At 31.9% G+C, this 15010-nt stretch overlaps 2 protein-coding genes across 2 annotated transcripts; one reads left to right on the top strand and one right to left on the bottom strand.

Annotated features, from left to right (window-relative positions):
• Positions 1 to 1931: 1931 nt before the first annotated feature.
• Positions 1932 to 5586, bottom strand: LOC133193517 (heat shock 70 kDa protein 12A-like). The gene is made up of 5 exons (XM_061329482.1): positions 5523 to 5586; positions 4766 to 4845; positions 4336 to 4554; positions 3490 to 3640; positions 1932 to 2985 (listed from the first exon to the last, which is right to left on the bottom strand). Exons 1-5 carry the CDS (start codon positions 5584 to 5586, stop codon positions 1940 to 1942), a joined length of 1560 nt encoding a protein of 519 aa, XP_061185466.1. The 3' UTR covers positions 1932 to 1939.
• Positions 5587 to 13833: 8247 nt separating this feature from the next.
• On the top strand, positions 13834 to 14871 carry LOC133193516 (neuronal acetylcholine receptor subunit beta-4-like). Its single transcript, XM_061329480.1, has one exon. It carries the CDS (start codon positions 13834 to 13836, stop codon positions 14869 to 14871), a length of 1038 nt encoding a protein of 345 aa, XP_061185464.1.
• The last annotated feature ends 139 nt before the right edge of the window (positions 14872 to 15010 follow it).

Below are 15010 nucleotides of genomic sequence, written 5' to 3'. Positions count from 1 at the left end.
TTCTCGAGAGGGACGTTAAACAACATACAAACAAACAAACAAACAAAACTTATTTACGCCAGTATCAGACATCATTTGTCCGAGATGCAACATAATCATATAGACATTTGACTTATTTATGTCAACGTACGAAATAATTAGTACGCATGCACCTTATTTATGTGAACATGTCAGATGATTATTTGGAAATACGATTTATTTATGTCAGCATACTAGATAATTATGTTGACATGCGATGCCAGTAAATTATTCAACATGCAGGATATGTTTGTTGACATGCAACTGATTATCATGCAGGTTGACATAAATAACTTGCACGTAAACATATACTCGAATGTTGATACATGTATGAATGAATGGCATGTCATAAGTATGTTGCACGTCGACTTAATTACATATATCTGGCACGTTGATAATAATAAGCGCATGATAATATAATTATGTTGCATCTTGCAAGTATGATGTCATATTCTGGCGTTACAAAGTAAATTTACCAACATTAAAATCAAATTCTCTAAAAAGATTAGTAGCTTGCATGTCAACATAATTATTTTGCAATGTGGACATAATCATCTTGCATGATGACGTACTTTTCACGCATGTTGACAATTTTTTTTTCACGTAGGGGGCAGAAAAATGCCACCATACATTTAATTTTTAATAGGTACAAATTTTACCGACAAAATAAACCAGTGAAAAATTCTCATACATTTGAAATTGTCACAAAATTACATAAAAATGTGCTAAAAATGGCCATCAATCAAATTAATTTATCAAAAGAGATAACTATACCCTCATTTTGAAGCAGTAACTTACAATCCCAATCTTGGGTTAAAATGGAATATGAAGATAACGAACAGTGTTCATTCTCGAAAGTCCAATAAAACGATACAAATCTGGAGCAGAGCAAACACGGACCTAAAAATATAGAGGTGGGATCAGGTCCCATGGAGGAGTGAGCATCCCATGCCGACCGATCACACCAGCCGTGTGCTCCTTGTCATGATCTGGAAAAAAAGCCTGGAAAAATCCGTAGACAGTTCAGTGTATAAGTAATGGCCTACAATAAGTATGAAAAAATCAGTCAGCATTTGACTCAATAATAGGTTGTATGTGCTGACAAGGTCATTGTATTGACCGTAAAACTTGCAAAATGATGACACTCAAACAAGACTGTTGATATCCTTGTTTCATCAACTTGTTTGTCAAAAGTTTGCCTCATTTTAGAAAAATGTTCATACGTAGAGCATGCTCTTGCGTATCGAATCAACTGAGAGACATAAACCCCATATGCAGGTGATAAGGGTTTATTGCTACATAAATAAGGGAAGTTGACGATTGAAGAGTCGAAGTTATCACATTTATCCTATAAAAAAAAAACCCGAATCCTTAACGTATCTAAAAAGTTAAATTCTGATAAAAATTTAGAAGATAACAATCGAGACAAGTAAAAAATTACAATATCTAGACGTTGTCCATCTCAATAGGACGTCATTTATAAAGGCCATCATTTAAAAACCGTAACATTTTAAAAGAAAAACTAATTTTTTTTTTGTTTTCTTTTTGTTGTTTATTGCCCGTCAAATTATGTGAATAAAATTGGACTGTATATGTCATGTTTATAATGCACTGGTTATTACTCAACATTTATTACATGTCTCTGCATCACCCATAATAAAATATAAATTCATGATGTGTAATTTGCAATAGAAATAAAACTGTATTAAACAATTAGCAATGCATTCATGTGTACTAGGTTGTGAAATTTCTATTTGATGACAGAGTCATTGATTACAAAAGGTAAAAAAGAAAATTCTACATTTTCTATATACTGCAATAATCCTCGTATATGGCAAAATACAGCAAATTTGCTTCACAAAAACACATGAATTCAATTTTGGAAATCAAAATAAAAGAACACTCACTAAGTGCGGTAGAGTCACAATAAATCCAGAGTTCCTACTTTTTGAACTCCGGTTTCAATTACCTCTGAACAATATTTCATTTCAGTAAGCCCGAATGTAAACGTGCTTTTAACAATACGTGGCTTTCCATTATTTTCTGGAAGAGATAACTTATATCCTTTCAGAAGCTTACATTTTTCATCAACAACAATTGGATTTTCGTTGTCTGTGTAGTAGACTCTCTCTGCTATCATCATTTGTGTTGTGGTGACAGGTTCTGAAGTTCTAATTATTTTAACTCCAGTGGCAGAAACCTTTGTTCCTTTTGATATCAATATGCTAAAGGATCTTTTACATCTAAATTCGCCATTTTCATCTTTATATTTCCTTGCCTTGGGATGTATTCCTTCTTTGAAGATTGAGTCAGATGCAACACCATATGTGTATTTCATTATTCGTGACGTAATTGATAAGGGGCTGTGTCCATATAAGACAGCCCCTTTTAGGACAGCAAGCCCACATTCATTTGGAATAACAAAAGTTTTATCGGCCATTGCTTTTTTGATCTCTTCCTGTAGAAGCTTTGATTCACTGAAACCTCCAACAAGCAGAATACTTTTCACCTTCTCGTGCTCTTGAAGCAAATTTTGAAGATGGCTGATTATCCCATCGATTGGAGTGCAAAACAATCTCTTAATTGCAGAGGGCGAAAACTTTATTTTATCTCCATCTATAGATATAAGATCTTTCATTCCAGATTCGGCAATACTTTTCTTCATTTTTCTAGGTTTAGCCTTAACCCTTTTAAATAACGCTGCAGCTAATTTTACGTTGAAACTCTCAGAGTATTCTTCACATACCAGCCGCTTCTTTGTTTCAAAGTTTCTTGATATTGATAAGTATTCCTCCATATCCATTGCCTTTAATTTTTGCATGGTCTTCCATCCAAAAATTTTATTATAAAGTTTAATATACTCCTCATCCACGTTTGTTCCGGCGTAAGGTCCTCCAGTTGCCATATGGACTTCTGTTAAAGTACCATCTTCATTTACTTCGTGTACACTGAAATCCGCTGTGCCACCTTAAGTTAGTGAGAAAATTTCATTCAGAAAGAAATGTCTTTTAAAATACTGGAGGAAAGTGAGTTTTGACTTTCAAGGCATTTTCAAGTGAACCCCCCCCCCTTTCGTTTGCTTTTCGTTTACATTTTCATTATTTCTGTTTTCAGTTTTTCTGTTACGCTTGAGATAAAAACCTTTTTAAAGCATATTCCAAAAATGAATTACATGATTTTTGGTTAAATGTTTAAAAACCTTGCTTGAGATCATATTTTTCAGGGAATGCGATTTTTAAGAATTTAAAATTAATTGAAATTTAGAGGTCCTGTTCAAATTAAACATCCTAAATTTGATCGACAACATTTATTTATTTTAAATAAAAAAAAAACTGTTTAAAAAAAAATGAAAATTTGTAAAGCGTTGTTTTTTTTTTCAATATGACCATGATAGATCTTCAACATTTCAGTGTCATGTGTTATACTTTGAATATACTTATATTCATGAAAATTGAAGTGGGAATTTCTTACCTCCAATGTCAGCCACGAGATATTGGGTCCCAGGACTGTTAATTCTGTCATCTGTGCCGCATGACATGAACTGACTGGGAACCCTTTGACAATACAGAGACGCTGCTTCAGGTTCAAGTGCTAACACTAACTGATTTGTGTGTATACCAGCCTGTAAATCATTGCAGAAGTCTGATATTATGATTAAAATTGTTTTCCACACCCCAAGTAAAATAAGGAAAAGGCTGATGAATAAATATAAAACCATCCTCTGGTCATAATTTAAAACATTTCCGTTTAAGCAGTGAGATGTCCGTGTCAATTTAAACGATATATCCTAACAAAAAAATTATTAAATGTGCATTTTGAAATAAGAAATAAACTGATACGCTACTGTGTAGCAAATATATTAACACTTTGAGGGTTTAAATATACGAATAAATGTCAACCAGTAAAAAGAAATTGTTTTCTTTGTCCCGATTAAAAGTTATTTAGTATCCGGAGTGTGCCATTTTTAAAACACTGCCAATATTAAATGCACATTTATTTAACAAAATTATTAAACTTTTTGATTCAGAACAAAGTTTAAGGACATTTGCTACAATCAAACATATGACTCATAAAATTGGTATAAATTTTTGGGACTTGTTTGGTTGTAAATGATGTAAATGTCTAATTCCTGAAATTTTAAGAAACCTCTAAGATGTTCAAAATTTTCAGGTTTGCCATTCCCTTCATAAATCTATATCTTTTTTATTACTTTAAAGACTTTATAGAATAATATTAGAAAAAAAGAACTTGATATGGCTTAAAAATTTTCATTTCACTTAATCTTTTTGACAATCTATGTAAATTTTGATTTTGAACCTGTACAGCGGCTTCCCTCATGAACTGCTTTGCGGATTCTGTCCAAATGGCGGGAACTGTTAGAACAAATAATATCTGGCTTGTTTCCATCGGGTGCCCTCTGTCTCCAAGGGTTTGAAACAGATGATCCGTCAAGAATTTTATGGAGGAAGAGAAAACAGATATGGCCGGAAGAGCTTTTCCAGTGACGTCATGGATTTCTGTGTCATGTCGCATATCCTAAATTGTGATCACATGATATTTTTATTTTTTTCAAGGAGAAGGGGTGACTATAAGTGTCTATACTATTGTGTATGGAAGTTTTCTTAAGTTAATCATCATGCATAAAAAGAGATTTTTCTGATTTTTTACATTGCATTAAAATGTCTTTTTTTCAATACACAGTCAGTTTAAAGTATGAAAAAATAAAAGGATCTATTAAAACCCATACCTTCCAATGAAGATCCATTTTAAATCTCGAAAAGAAAAAGTAATCGAGGTTAATTTTAATGATACAATATCGATGGTAGGCTCTTCATCCTTTGACATCGATTTAAAATACCGGAGAAAATGTAAACTAATGAAAACAAAAGAACTGCATTGCAAAATCATTGTTGCAGTAAAGTTTCAAGTTAATGAAATATAAGATAATGAACATCAAATACAGGTAGTATCGTTTTTATCAAGATGACCTTAAATTATTGTGTTCCTCCAAAAAAAGAAGACTTTTTGTATGCATGAGGAATTACACTTTTTTAAAGGGCACATAGAGGATAATTCTTACTATAACTGTATATGATAAAGGGGATTTTACAAACCAATAAGCCCGCGTGGCGCAGTGGTTAGAGCGTCTGCTCTAGAGTCGCGAAGTAAGGAGTTGATCCTTACGTCGCGGGTTCAAATCCCACTGTGGGACGTGGAGAGCAGCTCTCCACCGGCAAGTGGTGGCGTCTCCATATGAGTGAAAAATTCTCGAGAGGGACGTTAAACAACATACAAACAAACAAACAAACCGATAAAGGTACTTAACAGTGTTGTTACTGACAGATTGATAAATAGAGGATATTCAATGTTTTGAAGTTGGATATGGAATTTATTTCACGAGTGGGACAAGTTTTTTTTATGTTTCACGAGTGAAATAAATTACATATCCAACTACAAAACATTGAATTTTCTGTTTATTACATTTTCATTGATTTTCCCTTTACCTCTGTCTTTCCTGAACAAAGTATCATGGGCTATGACGTCACCGTTGAGCGGCTGAGACGTCATAGCTTAGGATTTGTGATTGAAAACATATTAAAATGGATTTCAGCAACATATTTGTGAAGAAATTGGCAGTTTTAGTTTCTATCAAGAATTTATTACTATCTCTATCTTATGACAGGCCAGAAATTATTTTTACTTACTTTGATATCCTTTCACATTGTGAGAGAATATCACTTTGGTATCCTTTCACACTGTGAGAGAATATCACTTTTTTCAATAAATAAATCACAGTATTTCACTGTTGAAAATGTAATAAATCGTTATATAAATTGGTTGAGATTAACAATATTCAAACGACGACTTCACTGTCGTATATAAAAGGTACTTTCATTGGCGTAACAGTTGCAATCATGTCTACAATCCAATGCTAACTTTGATATTTTTTACTAATGATCTAATTATTATGATAAATGTTGACTGAATTAAAGTACAAACAAATTTTTGTTCAATAAACAATTGTGTTCTGTGGTTACTATAGTAAATTTCGAGGTGCTTTATCGACAACAATTTTATACATAGTCTTCCGTATCTTATCTTATTTTATTTTGAGGTCCTTTTACATTTTTTAAACTTGGAAATATAATATTTTACAGCTATTAATAATATTTAGCATATTGCTGTCTGAGATATTGCTTATTAGATGCTTTCATGCTTATCAATTGATATGCTTGCTTAAACAAATCTCTTTTGAATATCCATTGATAATAACTAAATAATATTTCCATTCTTTCCATTGAGTGGGAATGTATACATTTACATTAATATACATTTACTCTATTTAGTCTTAGTACTGAGGTCGTCACTTATTGCATTATATTTCAAAACACATAAAACATTTGGGTAATCAATGAAATCAACACCAATTGTGGAGTGAAATATGTCATGATCGTTTATTAATATTACAAAAATAATTAAAAATAAAAAGTTTAACATAACATGATAGGGGATCAGACTAAAAGCTATTCCACAGTAGACAACAATACGCTGATCCCTAAAATTTACAGATAAACAATACATGCAAGAAATATAAAATGCATAAAGTATACAGCAAAGAGATGACACTTGAAAAATAAAAATGATACAAAATTTGAATTCCCAAACTGAATTTGGCAAACGTTGTGCCATTCAAGTACGATATTCGTTACTGCTCTAAATCGTATTAATAGGAGAGTTTGCATAGTGTCATTTATTAGCTTATGAAGCAGTCTTATACATTGTTATGTTTCTGATCTTTTTTCATATTTCTAATGATCACATTACCTATTTTGGGCAACAACAAAAAAAATCAATATATCTCAACTTAGTATCTTTCAATTTCCGTTTTAACATTGTGTTCCAGCTGAATTCTTCAGTGTTTAGTTTGATTTATTATAATTGATTCTTTTTGTCCAATTGAGAATTTCTTACTCATATTCGGACAACACCATGGCCTGAAAATTCATACCTATGCCTGATAATTATAGACACTGAGCAGTGGGTGCTGTTTTTCGTGCCGACATCGACTGAGACACCTACTGGACTTCGTTTATATACGAAAGTAGGAACAACCCCGTCATCGGGGATTTTTACTGTGCAACGCGGGCGACCTAGGATATATCCGATAAACAGCAAAAACAAAACCGATATTGATCAAAACGTACGACATAAAGTACGAATCTGTTGTCTGTTCTGGAAAATTCATGCATAGGATCAAAAGGAATAAAAACAATAAAATGTGCATATAAAAGCATAGCATTTACTTCAAAGGCACGTTCAGTCATAAACCTATTAAATTTTTGAAAAGACCTTTATAGAAGACAATGAAACAAATTTTACATTATTTCCAAATCATTACCATCTGTGCGTGCCTGTAAACAACTTTTCTTTTACTGTCGTATATATATTTAAGCTCAATATCTTGCATCATCTCATCAAAATTAACTCTCGAATTATAAGTCTATCAGATTTGATTATGTGGATTTACAAATTGTTTCTCATTGCGTTGGTGATTCGGGCATCATTTTCGTTGAGTAAGTACACGTATTTAAAAAAAATATATAATGTAAACTTAAAGTTGTAGGATACTTATTTCATGTACATGTATTTGTGTCAAAATACATTAGTCTTTTTTTAATAAGTAGATATAGTAGTGTGTATTGGTGTCGAGGAACGACACATCACTTTACTTTCAATAGTTACTTATGATAGCAGTACACCATAACAGTGATATAGCTTACCTTGTTGAAACATAGTCATTTATACATACTGGTACATGTATATAAGCCCAAATTCAGTTAAGTTGTGCTTATGACCATGAAAAAGGTCAATTATTATTGATATCAAATATTAGAGAGAACATTTTCGGTAGTTTCCTATTTGTCAACTCTTAATGTAAAACAAAATGATGAAAGATGCCATTAATTAACATATTAATCCAAAGTAGAAATTCGGCCATCGATACAATAAAGTATTAATCAAATGTAACATACACCACTGTAACGTAAATCACTTTAACGATGACTATCAACTTCACAGAATTTTGAAATTGTTATAATAAAAAAATCATGGCATCGTTGATGATTTGTTTTCTTACAGCTGCTGTATTAAGAGTAAACAGATATGATGATAAAGTAGTTCATAAGAGATGGAAATTTTGATTTCCATAAACTGTACTAAAAGTTTTAATTCTATGCATTTGTAGAAAACAGAAAATACATATTTTTCTAATATTTAAGAAATTATAACAACTCGAAACGTAATTCACTGTACTTTTTGTGAGAATGAGATATTACAAATACTCATTTCATTAGCGCTATTATGGCAACTACTTTTTAATACAGTTATTTTCATTTTTTTTAGTTTTGTGCTAAGAATTCATGAAATATATTGGCTTGAATTAAATTTGTCCAACAAAGATACAGTCTTCTATATTAATTCATACAGTCAGTTGGTGAAGCGAGTTTTTATGCACCCGTATCGCAGATTCGGAGGTATATAGTTTTTACCCTGTCCGTCCGTCTAGCTGTTTGTCTGTTTATCTGTTTGTCCGCAAAAACTTTAACATTGCTCATAACTTTTGATTGATTGGAGCTACCGCTTTCATATTTCACATGTGTATTCCTTGTGATCTATGACAAAACCTTTCTTTGAGCACCATCATATTTGACCATTTGAACTTGATCTTGGAGTGTGAACCAGTTTTACAAAATTTTACCAAATTTTTTCCTTTGCCATAACTTTTGAACAGTTGGCGTTAGGGCTATCAATCTTCACATGTGTCTCTTTGTGACAAGTCCTTCCTTTGGATACGAACAAGTTTGACCCTTTGACCTTGACCTAGGAGTTTGACCTACTTATGAAAAACTTTAACCTTGGCCATAACTTTTGAACGGTTGATGCTAGGGTTTTCATATTTCATATGTGTTTTTTCTTGTGAGAAGTCCTTCCTTTGGATACCAATAACTTCCACCCTTTGACCTTGGAATAGAGCTAATTTTGAAAAACTTTAACCTTGGCCATATCTTTTGAACGGTTGGTGCTGGGGCTTTCATATTTCACATGTGTTTTTCTTGTGAGAAGGCCTTTCCTTGGACATCATTAATTTTAACCATTTGAACTTGACCTTGATGTTTGACTTACTTTTGAAAAACTTTATGCTTTTCCATATTTTTTCAATGGCTGCAGCTAGGACTTTCATATTTCACAGGCATATTCCTCGTGACAAGACCTTTTGGGTACCAACATATATGAATTGCATTTGAGAAGGTTAGCCTTCGTTAAAAGTTGCCATACGGGGGCATCAATGTTTCACAAAAACATCTTGTTTTTAGAGTTTCTGTTATATTTTTATATTTAATGTTAAAATTTCCTCTGTAGGTTAATATAACTTTATTCTTTAAAATAAGATTCTCCTTTTTCATATCAAAAGCGCTGAAAATATTGCTTTTTATTTTTGACAAGAAAATGTAAGATTGGCAAACCTTTACTGAATTTTGACAACAATGCAGCGTGTTGATTTGCTAATGTAGTAAAAAAAATGTATATAAGTCTGTCTCGACAATGTGTTTGTTTTAAGTCTCCTGAAAATGCTTTCATTTTTTAAAAGTGCGAATCAAACCAAAAGATGGAACAAAAGTCATTCCTTATAATTCTGATGAAGAGCATTTGAAAGATACAGATGACAAGTATGACAGCGTTTTGAAAGGTGAGAGTTAGATGATTTCCTTTCCTGTAGACTGTGAAAAATACATTTCTGTAAAGATTTTATATATCATACATGCACATTAATGGTATTTCTTAATTTAAAATTTTCAATCATTAGGTATAGGTAAACTATATAAAAACCATATTTTGTTTTTAAATATCTGTAAGCTAGGAAATTAAAAAAAATGTCCAAATTCAGTTAAATTGTACATGTTGAACAAATGATCATGAAACAAAACTCCACTATATTTCATACTCAAAAAGAGGAGATCATTTTAGGTAGTTTTCTGAATGTCAACTCTTGATGAAAAAAAATATTGGGTGAAAGATGTTATTAGATATTTTTTATTATTTGTGACAAGACATTTAAGAGTGGGAAAACTGAATTTGGACAAAAAGGAAACGGATGTACTTTTTTTCGTTGTTTAACCTAGCTTCAAAAGATGTGCTTTTCTCATTTCGTTATAATTCTAAAAAGAATGTTTTCATTAGTTTCATTCTGTAACCTTTAAAAATGTGCTTGATTTCATTTATGTAATATGGCCAGTAACATTTCGAAAAAAAATACTTGGTATACAGATGTAATTTTTCTTCTTAGCCAAAGATACAGTGATTCTGTAAAAAAATAATTAAACGTCATATTTGAAATATCAAAGGAAAAATTAAAGGTAATTCAAATGTAGTCTGGAGACCTTACATTTAAGTTTTAAAATTTGTGTAAACGGGGGCAAATTTATTTGGGTTAGAATAAAATTCCAAACACAGTAAACAAAATTGTGGACATTCTTTATTTTAAATTATGTCTAGAGTCAATATTAGTATGCAAAATGATATTAGTAAGAATATGTCATTGAAACATTGCAGTTTAATTTGTGTATATTTTTTTACCTTTTTTATCGCCTTTTAAATGATTGCATGTTGTCTTTTTTAGGATGCGAGACATTTTGGGATTGCTCCACACCCCCCTGTCACTGGGGCACCTGTGATCCCGTGACAAAGAAATGTAGCTGTATTATTTAACTAACTGTAAATCATAATGTTTTTGAAAAATGTAATTGTTCAAGAGCATACAACAAATAAAATTGAGTGCATACATTTCTATGTATAATGTATATTGTTAGCATGCGCAAGTGAGAGGAAACGGTTGTATTGGCAAATACATCAAAAGGTATTAAGTAAACATTTGCATATTTTGTAATGTAAATTACTTGTCAAATTTATTTTAAATGTAAATATCAAGTATAGACTTCCATTATTTGAAAATGCATTTTACAAGTGTAAGACATTAATTGTAAACTAAGAACTAAACTTTGTTCCTTTATTTACGTAGCTATATACCTTGATCGCCTGCATATGGCGTTTATGTCTCTAATATGTTCTCTAAAATAACATTTTCCAAGCCGAGACAGGCAACTGATAAATAAGTCTAGATATTACAAGGGTATTAACAAAGTCAACATTTTGCAAATTCTATGATCGGTACAATAACCTTGTTTTCAAATGCAATCTATAATTTGTGGACTTTAATATTTTATTACAAATTGTTAGGCCATTATTTTCATACTGAATGGAAAATTTCTACAATTCAAAAGAATAATAGTGACATTTTTACTGTCGGAATATAGATCCATTATTAGACTCTGTCTTAAATGAATAAAAATCTATCTCTAAGGCTAGTAAAAAAAAAGCATTCTGAGAGTATTGCATAAGCAATACTAGTCCCCTACCGGCAAGTGTAATCTGGTTCCCTTTAAAAATTGAAAATGCCGTAATTCCGTCAAAAATCAATAAAGCGGAACGAAATGCAAACTTGATCTATAACTTATCAAGATACACTCACATACCAAAAATCAGCTCAATATCTGCTAGCGCTTAGAAAAAAAGTGCAGAAAACCAAGTGGGACAGACTGACAGACAGACAGAGGGACAGTTAGACGGATAGACAGACAAACGGACGGACAGACTCAGAGGAAACCTTTAGTCCCCTCCGGTTTCTCCAGTAGGGGACTAATAACAATAACCAAAGGCCCATGGGCCAAAACGTTAAACAGAGTTACTTTATAATTAGCCCTGCTGATCTTCAGGTTTTTCTAAAAACAAATTTATACTCCCATAAAACAATTATGACTCCACATTATGGCCCCTTTTTTAAATCTAAGGGTCTTTGAATCAACATACTAAGGGGATGCTTCAATATCAATATGACTAAAATGGCCTTGCAGTTATGGAGAAAATTCTTTTTCTTATGCATGTATACATGCACTTTTAAAATTTGATCCTGATTTTAGTCAACTCTAACCCGGGTCTATAACTTAAAAAAAAGATAATAAATGCACACAACTTGGAAATGTTTGCAAATTAATGGTTATATCGTGTTTCTTTCGAAGATCTAAATTTTTAAAAAGAATTAAAATCTTATATAGTTCAATGCAAAACTTTGATCCCCTACTGTGGCCCCACTCTTGAGTTGAACTTTTTAAAATCTACACTTCCTGCGCTTGGAAGGGGCTTGGCAACTCATTTGAACAATTTAGAATCCCCTTTAGCCATAAGGATGCTTTCTGCTAACATTGGTAATAATTGGCCTGGTGGTTCTTAAGAAGATGTCGAAAATGAGAAAAGTTTAGAGACGGAAGGACAGGCGAAAAGACGAACGCCGGAGTACAAATGATCAGAAAAGCTCACTATAGAGCTTCCAGCTCAGGTGAGCTAAAAATGCATATTTATACATTTTAAAACTATTTTTAAAAAAGTCTTTCGTACCCACATTTTCTCTTCAACCCACGATTAAAAAATTTGGCTTTTACTGTGAATTCCACTGAGGGAAACACATGCAACAATTTAGAAAAAAAAAATGTATTTCAAAATATATTTAAAATCACTGTGCATTTGATATTTTTTTAGCGCTTGTGATTAAAAACTGGAAAGAAAACTTTTCATGGGATACTGTATTATCATAATTTACTAGTATGAAGAGTTAATATTTAGATAGATAGATAGATAGATAGATAGATAGATAGATAGATAGATAGATAATTTTATTAAAATTTATTTATTATACTACATATCCATTTCTATAGTTTGTCAGTGCTTAAAATTTAAAAACAATTATTATATGTAAAGTATACAGTTTACTGGAAGTATTGAAATTTAAATATGTTGGTTGTTTTTTTTTTTAATTTATCTATTTTTTTTTAATAGTTAATTCTTTTTCTTCTCCATAGCAAGGTTAATACACTCTAATAAAGAACACTGGCGAGAAGCTAACTAAATCGTTTATTCAAATGAAATTTTAAAAAAAAAAAAACAAACAAACAAACAAACAAACAAAAAAGAAGATTCAAATGATTTTAATTAAAAGGAGGTAGCTGAGTGTTTACTGGAACGGCAGCCGTTTGTTCTCAGTTTCGGTGTTAATGGTTTTATGTCCATGAACAACACTACAAGTTACCGATATCATAATCAATTGAATGAAAAGATAGGTTGTAAAACTCGAAGCAAATTCCATCAAATTTAGAATTTTCTGTTGATTATAGGAGTTACCTGTATTTCTGGGAATTAATTGTCAAACAAACCAAAGCAATTGATTTGGTTTCAATTATATTATCACCAGCTTCTTCGATTAATTTTGATTCCTGAAATAGATACGGCTTCTCAAAATGTTAGTTTTAGTTAGATGAGGATTATTTGCAATTAATAAATGGGTTTCATTAAGTGCTTATCAAAAGAGACAAATAATGCCCTTTTTTTTTTTAATAGTCGTGTAGTACGTAGTAATTGTGTTTAATGGGACATTTAGTCAGAGTTTTGCTGAACCATACTCAAATTTCGAAAGAGTTTTTTTTTTTTTTTTTTTTTTTTTGATAATAACCGCTATTGCTGTAGATAGGGAGGTTTCAATCTTGCAGTGAACATAAAAATATGAGAGTTTTATTTCTCAGTATCGTGTTATTATTGTTGCGTGTCTGTCTATGTAAATCTTCCTTCGAGAAAAATCTTTTCAGGAACTACAGCTCAATTTTTAAACCAAGGAAAAATCAAAGTGAAACTGTAGAAGTGAGCATTCATATGAGTATCACTTCAGTCCATGAAGTAGAGGAACAGCTCCAGTACATTTCCTTCTATGCCTGGTTCAATGTTCAGTGGGAAGACGAATTTCTGACTTGGAACGAGACAGAAAATTCCGGAATAGAAATGATAGTTGTGCCTTTCCAGAAAGTTTGGGTTCCAGATTTATCCATTTATAACTCCGAAGATAACCTCTATGAAACTGGGGCTCATTCTTTTGTTACGGTGAAATCCAACGGTCAATTGATTTGGTTTCCAGGAGGAAAGTTCGTTGTCACTTGTGAACTTAAGATGAAGAATTTTCCATTTGATAAACAGACATGTACCATAATAGTTTCTCCTTGGCTATTAACCGATTACATGCAAAGACTTATTCCAACACAAAGACCTAGTTACAATTTAAACAACATATCAGAAAATGGAGAATGGGAATTTACGAAGTTTTCATACAGTTTAATATATGATAAAGAGTTTGATCAGACATTGTTGATTTACGAGCTTCACCTAAAACGACGGTATCTTTACTTTGTTCTCACTACATTAGTACCCATCATTGCAATGGCTGTTTTAAGTTCTATGACATTTGTCATCCCTCTAGAATCAGGGGAAAGAATCCAGTATTCACTTACCCTTTTACTGGCTTTTACTGTCTTTTTAACACTATTTGAACAAACGATGCCTCAGAATTCTACAGACGTGCCCTATCTTTCTGTGTATGTTGGTTTCCAGTTGCTTCTTTGTGTTATGTCGACGATTGTTTCCGTTGCAACTACATCAAAGAAGCATAAATATAAACCAAAAGAAACTAAATCTAACAATGGATTGAGTGTCCCCCAGAGTAGACATAAAGCCGTGAATGGTAATCCAGACAACACACTGGACACCAATGTCCGAGAGTTCGACTATGAGGACCATTCTTACAATGAAGCTTCGGACGAAAACGCCTTTGAGTGTAGAACAAACTGTGCAATGATTTTAATCAACAGCGTTCTGCAATTTCTGTCAACTGCTATCTTGTTTGTGTTGTTCTGGATTTAAAGAATAAACAGAAAGAAATACTTCATTGGAATCATCAAAGCCAGATATACCCGTAATTTTACTAATTTATGAAATGTTTCATAAAAAAAAAATTTTCTTGCAATTTTGTGCAGAATCATAAACCAAGGAGGTGAAAGTA

The sequence above is a fragment of the Saccostrea echinata genome, unplaced genomic scaffold (genome assembly GCF_033153115.1).
Source record: "Saccostrea echinata isolate AGI-Se365-2 ecotype Australia unplaced genomic scaffold, CSIRO_AGI_Sech_v1 ptg000028l, whole genome shotgun sequence".
NCBI classification, from domain to species: Eukaryota; Metazoa; Mollusca; class Bivalvia; order Ostreida; family Ostreidae; genus Saccostrea; species Saccostrea echinata.
Note: the sequence above shows the minus strand (reverse complement) of the source record. Positions and strands in the feature narration are given on the sequence as shown.